At 57.0% G+C, this 10,742-nt stretch overlaps 2 protein-coding genes across 3 annotated transcripts in view; one reads left to right on the forward strand and one right to left on the reverse strand.

Annotated features, from left to right (window-relative positions):
- SNX32 (sorting nexin 32) overlaps window positions 1–4,827 on the forward strand; it is a 14,720-nt gene extending 9,893 nt beyond the window's left edge. The window contains exons 2-13 of the mRNA XM_040465893.1: window positions 538–642; window positions 1,035–1,145; window positions 1,289–1,410; window positions 1,588–1,711; window positions 1,871–1,975; window positions 2,170–2,275; window positions 2,450–2,525; window positions 2,788–2,827; window positions 3,571–3,657; window positions 3,771–3,930; window positions 4,011–4,096; window positions 4,422–4,827. Of these exons, the coding sequence (XP_040321827.1) occupies window positions 538–642; window positions 1,035–1,145; window positions 1,289–1,410; window positions 1,588–1,711; window positions 1,871–1,975; window positions 2,170–2,275; window positions 2,450–2,525; window positions 2,788–2,827; window positions 3,571–3,657; window positions 3,771–3,930; window positions 4,011–4,096; window positions 4,422–4,475 (1,176 nt within the window). The 3' untranslated portion in view covers window positions 4,476–4,827. The remainder of the gene's footprint in view (window positions 1–537; window positions 643–1,034; window positions 1,146–1,288; window positions 1,411–1,587; window positions 1,712–1,870; window positions 1,976–2,169; window positions 2,276–2,449; window positions 2,526–2,787; window positions 2,828–3,570; window positions 3,658–3,770; window positions 3,931–4,010; window positions 4,097–4,421) is intronic.
- Window positions 4,828–5,787: 960 nt separating this feature from the next.
- Window positions 5,788–9,384, reverse strand: CFL1 (cofilin 1). Of its 2 annotated transcripts, none has more exons than XM_040465897.1 (4): window positions 9,254–9,384; window positions 7,015–7,322; window positions 6,661–6,737; window positions 5,788–6,445 (listed from the first exon to the last, which is right to left on the reverse strand). In XM_040465897.1, exons 1-4 carry the CDS (start codon window positions 9,254–9,256, stop codon window positions 6,333–6,335), a joined length of 501 nt encoding a protein of 166 aa, XP_040321831.1. In that variant the 5' UTR covers window positions 9,257–9,384; the 3' UTR covers window positions 5,788–6,332. The 2 variants fall into 2 exon arrangements, with proteins under 2 accessions (XP_040321831.1, XP_040321830.1); XM_040465896.1 differs by lacking the exon at window positions 9,254–9,384 and adding an exon at window positions 8,755–8,904.
- Between the last annotated feature and the right edge of the window lie 1,358 nt (window positions 9,385–10,742).

A 10,742-nucleotide genomic window follows, 5' to 3' on the forward strand; every position in this document is an offset into this window, starting at 1 on the left:
GGATCTTTTCCCTTAGAGAAATGCACCCGCTTTGCCCACAAGCCAATGCCTCTTGGGACTAAAAGCGGTGAATGGTCTCAGGAACCCCTCAAAAGGGGGCGAGAACATCTTGTCCAACTCTCTTTAGGCCCTGATGAAAGGGTACCTGAAGTAACCAGCTGGGGAAGAGGTAAGGTGGTAGCTAAGAAAGGATTTGGGGGTCTGGAATTGAGACACTGGGTTCACATCTGGTCCTGCCACTTTGCAGCTGTGTGATTTCAGAAAAGTTATTTCACCTCTCTGGTGGTCTGCTTCCGTATCTATGAAATGGGGAGCATTCTGGCTGCTTCTGAGGTTGGAAGCGTGGGAAAGTGTTGTAGTCATTGTAAGGCCCCGAGCAGTGACTTATCAGGATCCCTCTAGGGGTAGCTGGTGACCCCGGGGCATTGGAGAAGCAGTGCTGCTGAGGTGGGCTTTGCAGGAGGACCTGAAGTCAGAGGTGAGGATGTGGGTAAGGGGCTGTGGTCAGTCATGTCCGAAACCTCCCCTCCCCGGCAGCCCTCCTCCATATCAGTGGACCCGCAGGGAGACAGCTCCTTACAGGTGGAGATCTCTGATGCAGTGAGTGAGCGGGACAAGGTGAAATTCACTGTTCAAACCAAGGTGAGGCTGCCAGGGGAGCAAGAGGGCAGTTCGGATGCCTGCCTGAGGAGCCTGCTGCCCCCAGCCTTTGCTTGCCCCAGGGGGTGGTGGGCAGATGCCGACAGAGACTTCGGGCCCTGTTCCTCAACCTGGCCCCTGCCCCCTGCCCCTCTGAGAAAGCAAGCATCTCGTCTAGTCTCCAGCTGGCCGTTTGCCTCTGGCCCCAAGTCCTAACCCTCCCCCCGTCCATCGTCCCGAGTGACATCATGGACGGCTAAGCCACCAAGGCCCACCTTGGGCCTCACCTGGGATGTGGGATTGGGGAAGCCCAAAAGTGGGTGCCCAGGATGCTTGATGGGTGCAGGGTTTGGGAGGGGAGGAGAGACACCTCAGACAGGCTTCTCGGCTTCCAGAGCTGCCTCCCTCACTTCGCCCAAACGGAATTCTCCGTTGTGCGGCAGCACGAGGAGTTCATCTGGCTCCACGATGCCTACGTGGAAAATGAGGACTACGCCGGCCTCATTGTGAGGAGGGGCAGGGCGGGCTGGGGTTGGGAGGGGCAGGCCCGGGTGCTCGGATGGGGATAGACCGGGCCACACTTCCCCGTGCTGGGGATGGCCTTCTCAGCAATGAGAGAACCTCCCAGCTCTGTCCCTCCCTTGAGCAGATCCCCCCAGCCCCTCCAAGGCCAGACTTTGAGGCTTCGAGGGAAAAGCTGCAGAAGTTGGGCGAGGGGGACAGCTCCATCACGCGGGAAGAGTTTGCCAAAATGAAGCAGGAGCTGGAAGCGTGAGTGTCACGGCCTTTCCTTGTCTATGACGGAGCCCCAGGCCCACCCCCTTCCTGAGAGTCCTAGAATTTCATCACTTGTGGATGGAGACCCTGACCTCTGACCCCAGGGCTTCTGAGGGGCAGGAGACCCAGCAGAGCCTCGCAGGGCCTTGAGCTTCCTGCCATTTTCTGCAGGGAGTACCTGGCAATCTTCAAGAAGACAGTTGCAATGCATGAGGTCTTTCTGCAACGCCTGGCGGCCCACCCCACCCTGCGTCGAGACCACAACTTCTTTGTCTTTTTGGAATATGGCCAGGATGTGAGCTGGGCCAGAGCACTGGGGTCACCCTCGGGGGCAGGGGGCACGATGCTAGGTGGGCTCAAGCCTCTGTCTCATCAGCTCCACAAGTGGCATGTGCCTGGGGTGGGAAGTACAAATGCCCTCCCCAACATCACACTCTCCCCATGTGTGCTTCAGCTCAGTGTCCGAGGAAAGAACAGGAAGGAGCTCCTTGGGGGATTTCTGAGGAATATTGTGAAGTCTGCAGATGAAGCCCTCATCACCAGCATGTCAGGGCTCAAGGTGACCCGTGGGGGCCCTCTGCAGATTCCACCCAGGCCCTCAAGTCCACAGCAAAGATTGAGGCCTAGGGTGGCTGTGGGAGGGAAACCACTGGTGGGAGCATGGCCTAGAAGGAGATTGTGCTACCCTTGCATGTCCATGGGTGCCGTGCTCCTGCTGACTCAGTATAAGGGGCTCCTGTCTGGCTCCCTTAGGAGGTGGATGACTTCTTTGAGCATGAGAGGACCTTCCTGCTGGAGTACCACACCCGGATCCGGGATGCCTGCCTGCGGGCAGACCGTGTCATGCAGTCCCACAAGTGTATGCAGGGCCCAAGGGATTCTGGGTTCTCCGCCCCCTCTCCCTGGCATTCCTACTCCCTGCAGGGAGAAAAGAGAGCAGGAAATGCCCCGGGTCTCACTATGACCACAAACACCAGGGTTGGGGCTTGATGTGCAGACCAAGGGACTCTGATGGAGGGTTGTTCCCCAACAGGCCTGGCAGATGATTATATCCCTATCTCTGCTGCACTGAGCAGTCTGGGAACACAGGAAGTCAACCAGCTAAAGACGTGAGGACTCCCTCTCACCCCTCCTGCCCTCTCTCTATGCCTGTAATACTGTGTCTACCCACTAGGGGTCACTGTGGAAACCTACTATGGGCTGTAGGTGGGAGGTGCAGAAGTTCCTTCCTGCTGGGATTTGGGAGAAGTGAGGGAGATTTCCCCAAGGGCGGGGTGGGGGGTGCGAGTGCTAAGGGAGGCTTTAAGGTGGGAGGCTTTAAGCAACACCCCCTCAAGATCTCTGCCCTAACTCTTCCCCACTGCCTCCTAGGAGCTTCTTCAAATTGGCAGAACTCTTTGAACGACTAAGGGTGAGTACTGCTTCCTGTATTGGAAGGGCACCCAATGATCCTTTGCAGGGGACAAAAGAGTCCTGAAAATGGAGAAAGCTCCAGGGTCATTTTGGAATGTTCAATGATGACTTGGACCCAGCGGTACCCTGGACTCACCATGAGTTAAACCCTATTGAGGGGGAGTGGGGACAGGGATCCAGCCTCAAGTGCATGTGTGTGGTGTTAGGGGAGGGGGTGGGCACCAGGGTTGCCAAGGCATTTACAAGGATGTGCCACATGCCTCTAGCAGGCTGCACTGCATCGCCAACATCCTGCCCCAGACACACGCTTCCTCTTCTCCAGAGTCACTGCAGCGTGCCGGTCTTTCTAAAATGTGTTGGATCACCTCTCTTCCCTGCTCAAGGCCCTTCAGTGACCACGCAGCTTCCAGAAACTGCCCCAAATACAAAGCCCGAAGTTCTTAGCTTGCATTTTAGGCCTTTCAGGATCCAACCACCACCGTCCAAGTGCCCCCACTAAACTCATGAACACATACTAGGCTTGCACACCTGCAGCGCCTTTGGCTGTTGTCTAATTCCTTTCCAAGATCCAGATGAGATGCCACTCTTTAGTGGTTTTCCTTGGCCTGCTCCCCTGAATATCAGGGTTTGACCTAGAGTGGTTATCCAGTGACTCTCTGATATTAAGATGAGCAGCAGTACCCCAGCCCTTAGCTGCCCCTCTGTAAGCTCCCTCCCCAGCCTCCAAACTTCCTGATTCAGAAGCTGGAAGGCCGAGTGGCCTCTGACGAGGACCTCAAGCTGTCAGACATGCTGAGATACTACATGCGAGACTCACAGGCGGCCAAGGTGAGACGTGGCCCTGGAGCAAACCTCAGGGCTGGAGAAAAGCAGGAGCAACAGGGGAGGGCAAGCAGGCGAGGCCGTGGGCACCAGTGATCCCGTGCCCCTGCTCACCCCAGGACCTGCTGTACCGGCGGCTGCGGGCACTGGCCGACTACGAGAACGCCAACAAGGCACTGGACAAGGCACGTACTAGGAACCGGGAGGTGCGGACCGCGGAGAGCAACCAGCAACTGTGCTGCCGACGCTTCGAACGCCTCTCTGACTCAGCCAAGCAGGGTAAACCCCCTGGCTCCGCAACCCCTGCCACTGGGCAGCCTACCCTGCCAGGGTCCCCACTTCTCCCCCCTCCTCCCCAGAGCTCATGGATTTCAAGTCCCGCCGTGTGTCCTCCTTCCGCAAGAACCTCATCGAGTTGGCAGAGCTGGAGCTCAAACACGCTAAGGTGAGCCCTCCAGCCTCCGTGCCGTCTTACTGTCCCTCCACTCCCAGACCTCTAGATTCTTACCAAATGCTTGCAAGTATGTGTCAAGAGGGAGGTGGACCTTGAGCAGCCCCAGTTGAGGTTCAGGGCCAGGTTTCCTCTTGCATCAGGACCCTTCCCTTATCACCATCAGCAGTAAGCCCTCAACAAATGGTGGCCGTTATTGCTGAGAATAAGAATGCAAGGATGGAAGGGACAGGAGGTGTGGGAAGAGGAGCACCCTGAAGCAGGGAGCAGGGTGGCAGGGGGTGGGGGTGGGGGCATCAAGGACCTCTCTCCTATGCAGGCCAGCACCCTCCTTCTCCGGAACACCCTTGTCGCGCTCAAGGGGGAGCCTTAGAGCAGCCACAGCCTGCTCTGGGGACTTTTAGTGGCAAGAGCCCCCCCCCCCAAACAAGATGCCACCCCCACAGCAGCCACTAGCCAGGCCCCATGACCTCCCAGGGTAAGGGCAAGCCCAAGCCCTACTCCCACCCAAAGGTGTCAGGTCCTACAAAAGGAAGATAGGGCAGCATGAGTACCATCCTTGGTCACAGGTAAGCAGAACCCCAGCTTTGGGGAGGCCTGGGACCCGGACCTCCCTCCTCTCCTGGGGACCAAGGGGCAGCCCCCACACCTTGTCCCCCATCCCACCCCCAGAGTTCATTTGTCCCCATCCTGTTCACAAATAAAGAACTTGGTTCTTGCTACAACGAGGCCTGTTTGTCCTCACTTCCCACAGCTCCAGGGCCCAGACTCACCAGGGTACTATGGAGACCAGACCCTGGGTAACCCCCCAGTGTCCTCAAAGTTAACTACTCCTTCCTGCTTCCCTCTTGGATACTGGCAAGCTCCAAGGAACTAAGGGACCAGCTTTAACACCGAGGCTTTTTTCCCTCCAGTTCAGGTGACTGGGAGTGGGGAACTATAATCCTGCATCCACACCCTTAGGGTACAACTTCTAGGATACTTTTACCTCCTAGGCAGGTGAAAACCCAAAGTACAGGTTGGAGAGCCAGCAGCAATATTGGCAGAAGGCTCAGGGCCACAGCCAACACCCTCTTGATTAAACACAGGGAGGTGGGACCCAAGACACTTGGGTCTGAAGTCCTGGGCTCTACCTGGCTTGGCCCCACCCTGGACTTCAGTCACATCTGCAGGAGGCCAAAGGCTTAACTTGGCTTCTGACTCACAGCAGCCACTGCGCCCAGCCCTCACAGATGAATCAGCCATCCATTTAAGAAGGTAGAGAAAAACCGAAGAAAACCTCACAGACAGACTAAACAGCTCAAGAGGCAATTTGTAACTTGCAAGCTCATAGCCTCCATTAGGCAGGACTGAGCAGGGAGTCAGGGAATGGGTCTCAGCGACCAGGGACCCACCTGTGCAAATGCTATGGGCTTAAGAGCTCAAGCACGAAGCCCCTTCTGCTCAAGGGACTCCTGTGACTGGCAGCAGGTGCGCCCTGGCTCAGCCACCTCAACAGCCAGTTTGGCACCAGCTGTGGCACCACCTAGGAGTGTCAGAGGGAGGCTCTGCCAGTTGCTGGGGCTAAGTGAGGAGGGGGTGGGTGGAGCTCTGGTATAGAAAAGAGATGCTGCTCATTATCTCAGCACACCTCCCCCTCCCCCCCCCCACAAGGTCCCTGGGGCCCCAACCCTGAAACAAACATCCCATTAGTGAGCCTTTTTATTGTCGTGTGTGTGTTTGTTTTTTTTTTAATTGAAGGTCCCTTACTGGTCCTGCCTCCATGAGTGGCAAAGACCAGGGGCAAAAGGGAGGGGAACCAGCGGCGCGAGGAGGGGTCATCTCCACAACATTCCATTTATACACAGAACTAAACAGACAAGCACAGAGTCACTATTGCGGTTAGAAGTTGGCAGCATGGGAAAAGGGAGGAACAGGTGGGGAATTGGGGCATCGTTAAAAAAAATACAGGCCCCCCCCAAACTGGGGTGCCTGGGGGGAACTTGGTCTGCTTCAACCCAAGAGGAATCAGAAGATCAAAAGCAGTTTGGGAACGCCAGAACCGTCAGGGATGGAGGGAGGAGGAAGGTCCAGGGGGTGAGGGGGCTGTTTGGCAACTGGGGCGAAGGGATTGCCCTCCCCCTGCTGGGATCCCCCCAGCCCCTCCGGTCTGGCAGGAAGGGGGCAGCCTGCAACCCCCACGGGCAGGTCTGGGGCTGCCAGATGCTCCAGGCAGGGGGCTGGAGGGGGCTCACAAAGGCTTGCCCTCCAGGGAGATGACGGCGCTGCCCCCCAGTTTCTCGGCCAGGGTGCAGCGGTCCTTGACCTCCTCGTAGCAGTTTGCTTGTAATTCATGCTTGATCCCTGTGAGGAAGAATGAGAGCATCTGTGAGCAGGATGCACTGGGGGAGGGGAAGTCGGGGCTGGGAAGGAGCCAATCAGAACAGATGGTAGGGACAAGGTTACGTTCCAGCAGGCAGGGGAGAGGAGGGGGAGGTATCTTGTATACCATGCCATTCACCCCCACCTGCAGCCGAAGCCTGAGTGAAGAGGCACATGGCACCAATGCCAGCCCTTACCCGTCAGCTTCTTCTTGATGGCGTCCTTGGAGCTGGCATAAATCATTTTGCTCTTGAGGGGTGCACATTCAGGTGCCCTGGAGGGAAACAGAGTCAGAGAACATGCGACAAAATTCCCTCTTGGAGTCTAGCAAGTGCCCTCAAGTGGGAGAGGACCTCAAGAACCCCCTGAACTGGTCCTCAGCTTTCAAGCTTTTATCAAGTTCCTCTCTGACCAGTGTTTCGTTCCAACACCCTCCCCCCAAACACACACCTCTGGGTTAACCGGGAGCCACAGAAGTTCAATACTGAGAAGGAAGAGTGGGGTAGGGCTGGGGCAGGTGACAGGAGGGAGTGCCTGCATGAGGGTCTCACCAGAAGATAAACACCAGGTCCTCCTTCTTGCTCTCCTTGGTCTCATAGGTGGCATCATAGAGGGCATAGCGGCAGTCCTTGTCTGGCAGCATCTTGACAAAGGTGGCGTAGGGGTCGTCTACAGTCTGGCCCACATCACCCACCAGGATCTCCTTGCCTTCCTCCAGGATGATGTTCTTCTTGTCCTCACTCAGGCAGAAGAGTACCGCCTTCTTGCGCTTCTTCACCTCCTCTGGTGTTGAGGACTTACGAACCTTCATGTCATTGAACACTTTGATGACACCATCAGAGACTGCCACACCAGAGGCCTGGAGAATGAGCCACATATACTTTACAAACAAAAGATTTCTGGGACTCCCCGTAAAGTCCCTTCTTTGCAATCTTAGGAGATCTGTATAGATGCCAACAAATATGGTCCTCAGCCCCAAGAGCTCATCAATCCCCTTCCCAAGATAAATGTCACCATTTTCCCACCCAAGCCACTGTCCAAGAACTAGACAGGACACAACCCCAAAATGGCAATCACAGAAGAGACCTCTAATCATCGAATTCAACATCATCCTCCCCCACCGAACATCTTACAGCCTAGAAACTGCAGACCTGTGAAGACCAGAACCTTGGCTTTGATGTGAGCCCAGAATTAAAAGAACCCACAAGCTACTGACTCGTTTCTTAAAGTACTCAATCTCAGTTCCTGGATTAAAGTGCTGACTCAAAACTTCACACATAGGGAAAGGGGACCCAGGTATGCAAGTCATAGATAGCCATCTCTTCTGCAAACAGAACCACAATGGTAGATGAGACACCAATGAGTTCAACAACCCTCGCTAAGTCTTTCAGAACTACTCAATGCAGTTGTTACACAAACCATCCTCTTTCTTGCTGAGGTCTTCTTCAACCAAAGCAGAAATCACAATCCCTAATTAAGGCCCTACCCCATAACCTCCCTGTCCTCCCGGAAAAATGCAGGACCCCAAGATCGCTGATAGAAGTTAGCAGGCCAAACCCAAGTGCCCACGGACCCCGAAAGCTTCTTAAACGTCTATTTTGGGCCATCCCGGGGGACACCCTCAACAGGAGAGGGTCTACCGCCCACAGTGAAATCAGCTGTGCCCCCCACTCCCGGAACTGCAGAAGCCGGCCACGTGACTCCGCCGCTTCCGGAGTAGGCGGAGAAAAGTGCTCGCCAGGGCCCGGCCCGTCCGGGCGAGAAAGCTGTGCCCGGAGGCAGTAGCACCCCCAGGGCCTCAATCCCAAGGAATCGCTTTTACCGACCGGCGTTATCAGCCCCGTCCGCTGCCGGCTGGAGCCTTGGGCAAGTTACACAACCTTCAGTTCTCGTAGCCCTGGGGCCGAACATGGGGCGGGCGGGTGGTTTCCGGGCGGTGCCCGCCTGGGTCACTTCCCCAAACTCGGCTCCACCCTCAGGCCCCATCCGGGAGAGCCGAAGGCCCCGCTGGTCCAGGGCTTCGGGCCCAGCGGAGGGGCCTGAGCGTATGCGCACGCGCCGGCCGACTGCGCCGTTCCAGCCTTTGCCGGATGTACGGAGCACACAACCCTGATCGCTTTGTGGGCTCCCTCGCTACCGATCAGAACAGTGATCTCCGCGGTGCAAACCCGCGGCTCCGTGTCGCGCGGTGCAGGCCCCTAATTCCAATCGCCAGTGCCTGGACCCCGACGCCCTCGCATCTCCATTGGCCCAACGCCCCCGCCCCTCCTGGGTGCAGACATCCTTGCCACCTGCTCTCGAGACAGACCCGCCAGTCGAGGGAGGGTGACGCGGAGACAGGAACAGCCCTTGGGTGGGGTGCGCGCGCCGAGACCGCTCGCGCGCTTTTCCTTCGCCGCCCCCCGGGCCGAGTTCCGCAGCCGCATGCTCGTATCGAACGCGCGCCCCCGTGAACCGACTTGCCTCGGCGCGCGTCCCCGGCTGCTCCGCGAGGGGCGGGCGCGCGCGCGCCACGGACCCCTCCCCCACAGTCGGTGTCCGCGCGAGCGCACCAGCGCGGTGGGGGAGGGGAAAGGAGTCCAGGGGGCGCGCGAGCGTCGTCCGAGGCAGCCCTCCCCAGCGCCCGCGGGCGCGCACGCGCGTCCCAACGCCGCCCGCCCCTCAGTCCGAGACCCTCATCCCGCCCGGGGCGCTGGGGGAGGGGGTGCCGACGTCGCTCCCCCTTTCCCTCCCCCGCGCGCAGACCGACTCGCAGCCACCACCCCTCAGTCGCCATGGCCTGCTGCTCACCATGTTTCCGGAAGCGAAAGGGAGATAGCAAGGAGAGTCAGGAAAGACGAGAGCCGCTGCAGCTGCTGCCGGGATCCGACTGAACGCGGCCTCTCCCGGCCCCTTCCGTTTAGTATGAGCCGCACAATGAGGGGCGGGGCGGGCTTCCGGCGCCCTCCCCACGGGCCGACGGGAAGTGAAGTCCAAGGGTCCTGCGCCGTTCTCGGGCTCGCTGGGTAACGGAGTCTTTTTCGCCAGCAGGCCTCCCAGCGTCACATTGCATGCTGGGAAACGTAGTCCGAGGCAGCCAAGAGAGGCGGGGCCATGGCACGGAGAGCGCGCCCATTGGCCCAATTTTCCAGGAAACGCTCAGCTGAGCAAAGGGCCCCGGCTCTAGGTAATGGGACCCGAAAATGAGTCGTCGACCTCGCCGCTCTTTATCCGCAGCGAAACTGTATCCTAAGATCCATCTTGGCACTTTCTGGTCTGAAAATTTTGAGTTAATATTTTGCTTTTCTGAATTGAAGCAACTTATTCATTGACCTGGAATCCAGCCCTAAAGCAAGGAGAATAGAAAGTGTAAGGCGTCTTCAATTCAATAAAAAATTTCTTGAGCACCCTTCATGTGCAAAGCCACTTGCATAGTGAGAAAAGGCTATCTGCAACTTCGATTAAATTAGAACAAGAAAAAAAAAAACCCACCAGGGAAAGGCTACAAGGAAGTCTTTGAAAATAGAGCTTTGTCCTTTTTTTAAAAAGATGTCTGACAAATTCACGGAACAATAAAGGGAGAAGGGCACGGTTTTGTGCGATCAATTCAATTCAAAGATTTTGTGCTAGACACAGTGAAAAGGGGAAATAGATATTAAACCAGACTTGACTCTCGTTCTCGAGTTGATAGCCAGGCTTACGTCTAACTTAATACCCGGGAGAATTAAGACACAGCTTTGTGTGGGCCTATGTTTCAAACAAAACGGATGAGGGTATGGGAGTTTTCGTTGGCCTCGAACAATGACAATGGCCATCTCTACAGAAACACATGAAGAGTCGCAAACAAGGGAACTGGGGGCATGGATCCCATCACTGGAATAAAGGATGTAAATGAAGGGTTGCAAGTCCGGTCTTCCCGACCGGGAGTGGGGGCCCCTCGCAGGGCATGCCGGGGATTGTAGTCAGAGACATCCTGCTGCACCACCCACCAGCCGAGTTGCCTCGAGCCCCAGGTGGAGGCTGCCGCTCGACCCCCAGCCCCGTAAACGACCCTGCCAGAAAAGGAGGCTGGCTCCACTTTTCTCAAGCCTCGGGGAGTTTCCAAGAGCAACAAGGAGGGGGAGAGAGACTTCGAAGTTACCCTGGAGATGCGCTCCCGCCCGCCCCTAGCCACGGGATGCCCTAGATGTCCTTATTAGGACAAGAGACTAGAGGGGGTGGTGCCAAACCGAAAGCCCGATGGAGGCTCCTTATAAGGCAGCCTCGGGAGGGAGGCGGGAGTTCGGAGCTAGCTGGGGGG

This window comes from Herpailurus yagouaroundi, unplaced genomic scaffold (genome assembly GCF_014898765.1).
Source record: "Herpailurus yagouaroundi ecotype Mexico unplaced genomic scaffold, PumYag 569, whole genome shotgun sequence".
Taxonomy (NCBI): Eukaryota; Metazoa; Chordata; class Mammalia; order Carnivora; family Felidae; genus Herpailurus; species Herpailurus yagouaroundi.

Coding starts and splice junctions, on each gene's coding strand:
- CFL1 (XM_040465896.1), bottom strand. CDS start 8,889: ATGCGGCTGCGGAACTCGGCCCGGGGGGCGGCGAAGGAAAAGCGCGCG. Junction 7,323..8,754: donor CGGGTCTGTCTCGAGAGCAG/GTGGCAAGGATG, acceptor CTCATTCTCCAG/GCCTCTGGTGTGGCAGTCTC. Junction 6,446..6,660: donor CATCAAGAAGAAGCTGACGG/GTAAGGGCTGGC, acceptor TCTTCCTCACAG/GGATCAAGCATGAATTACAA.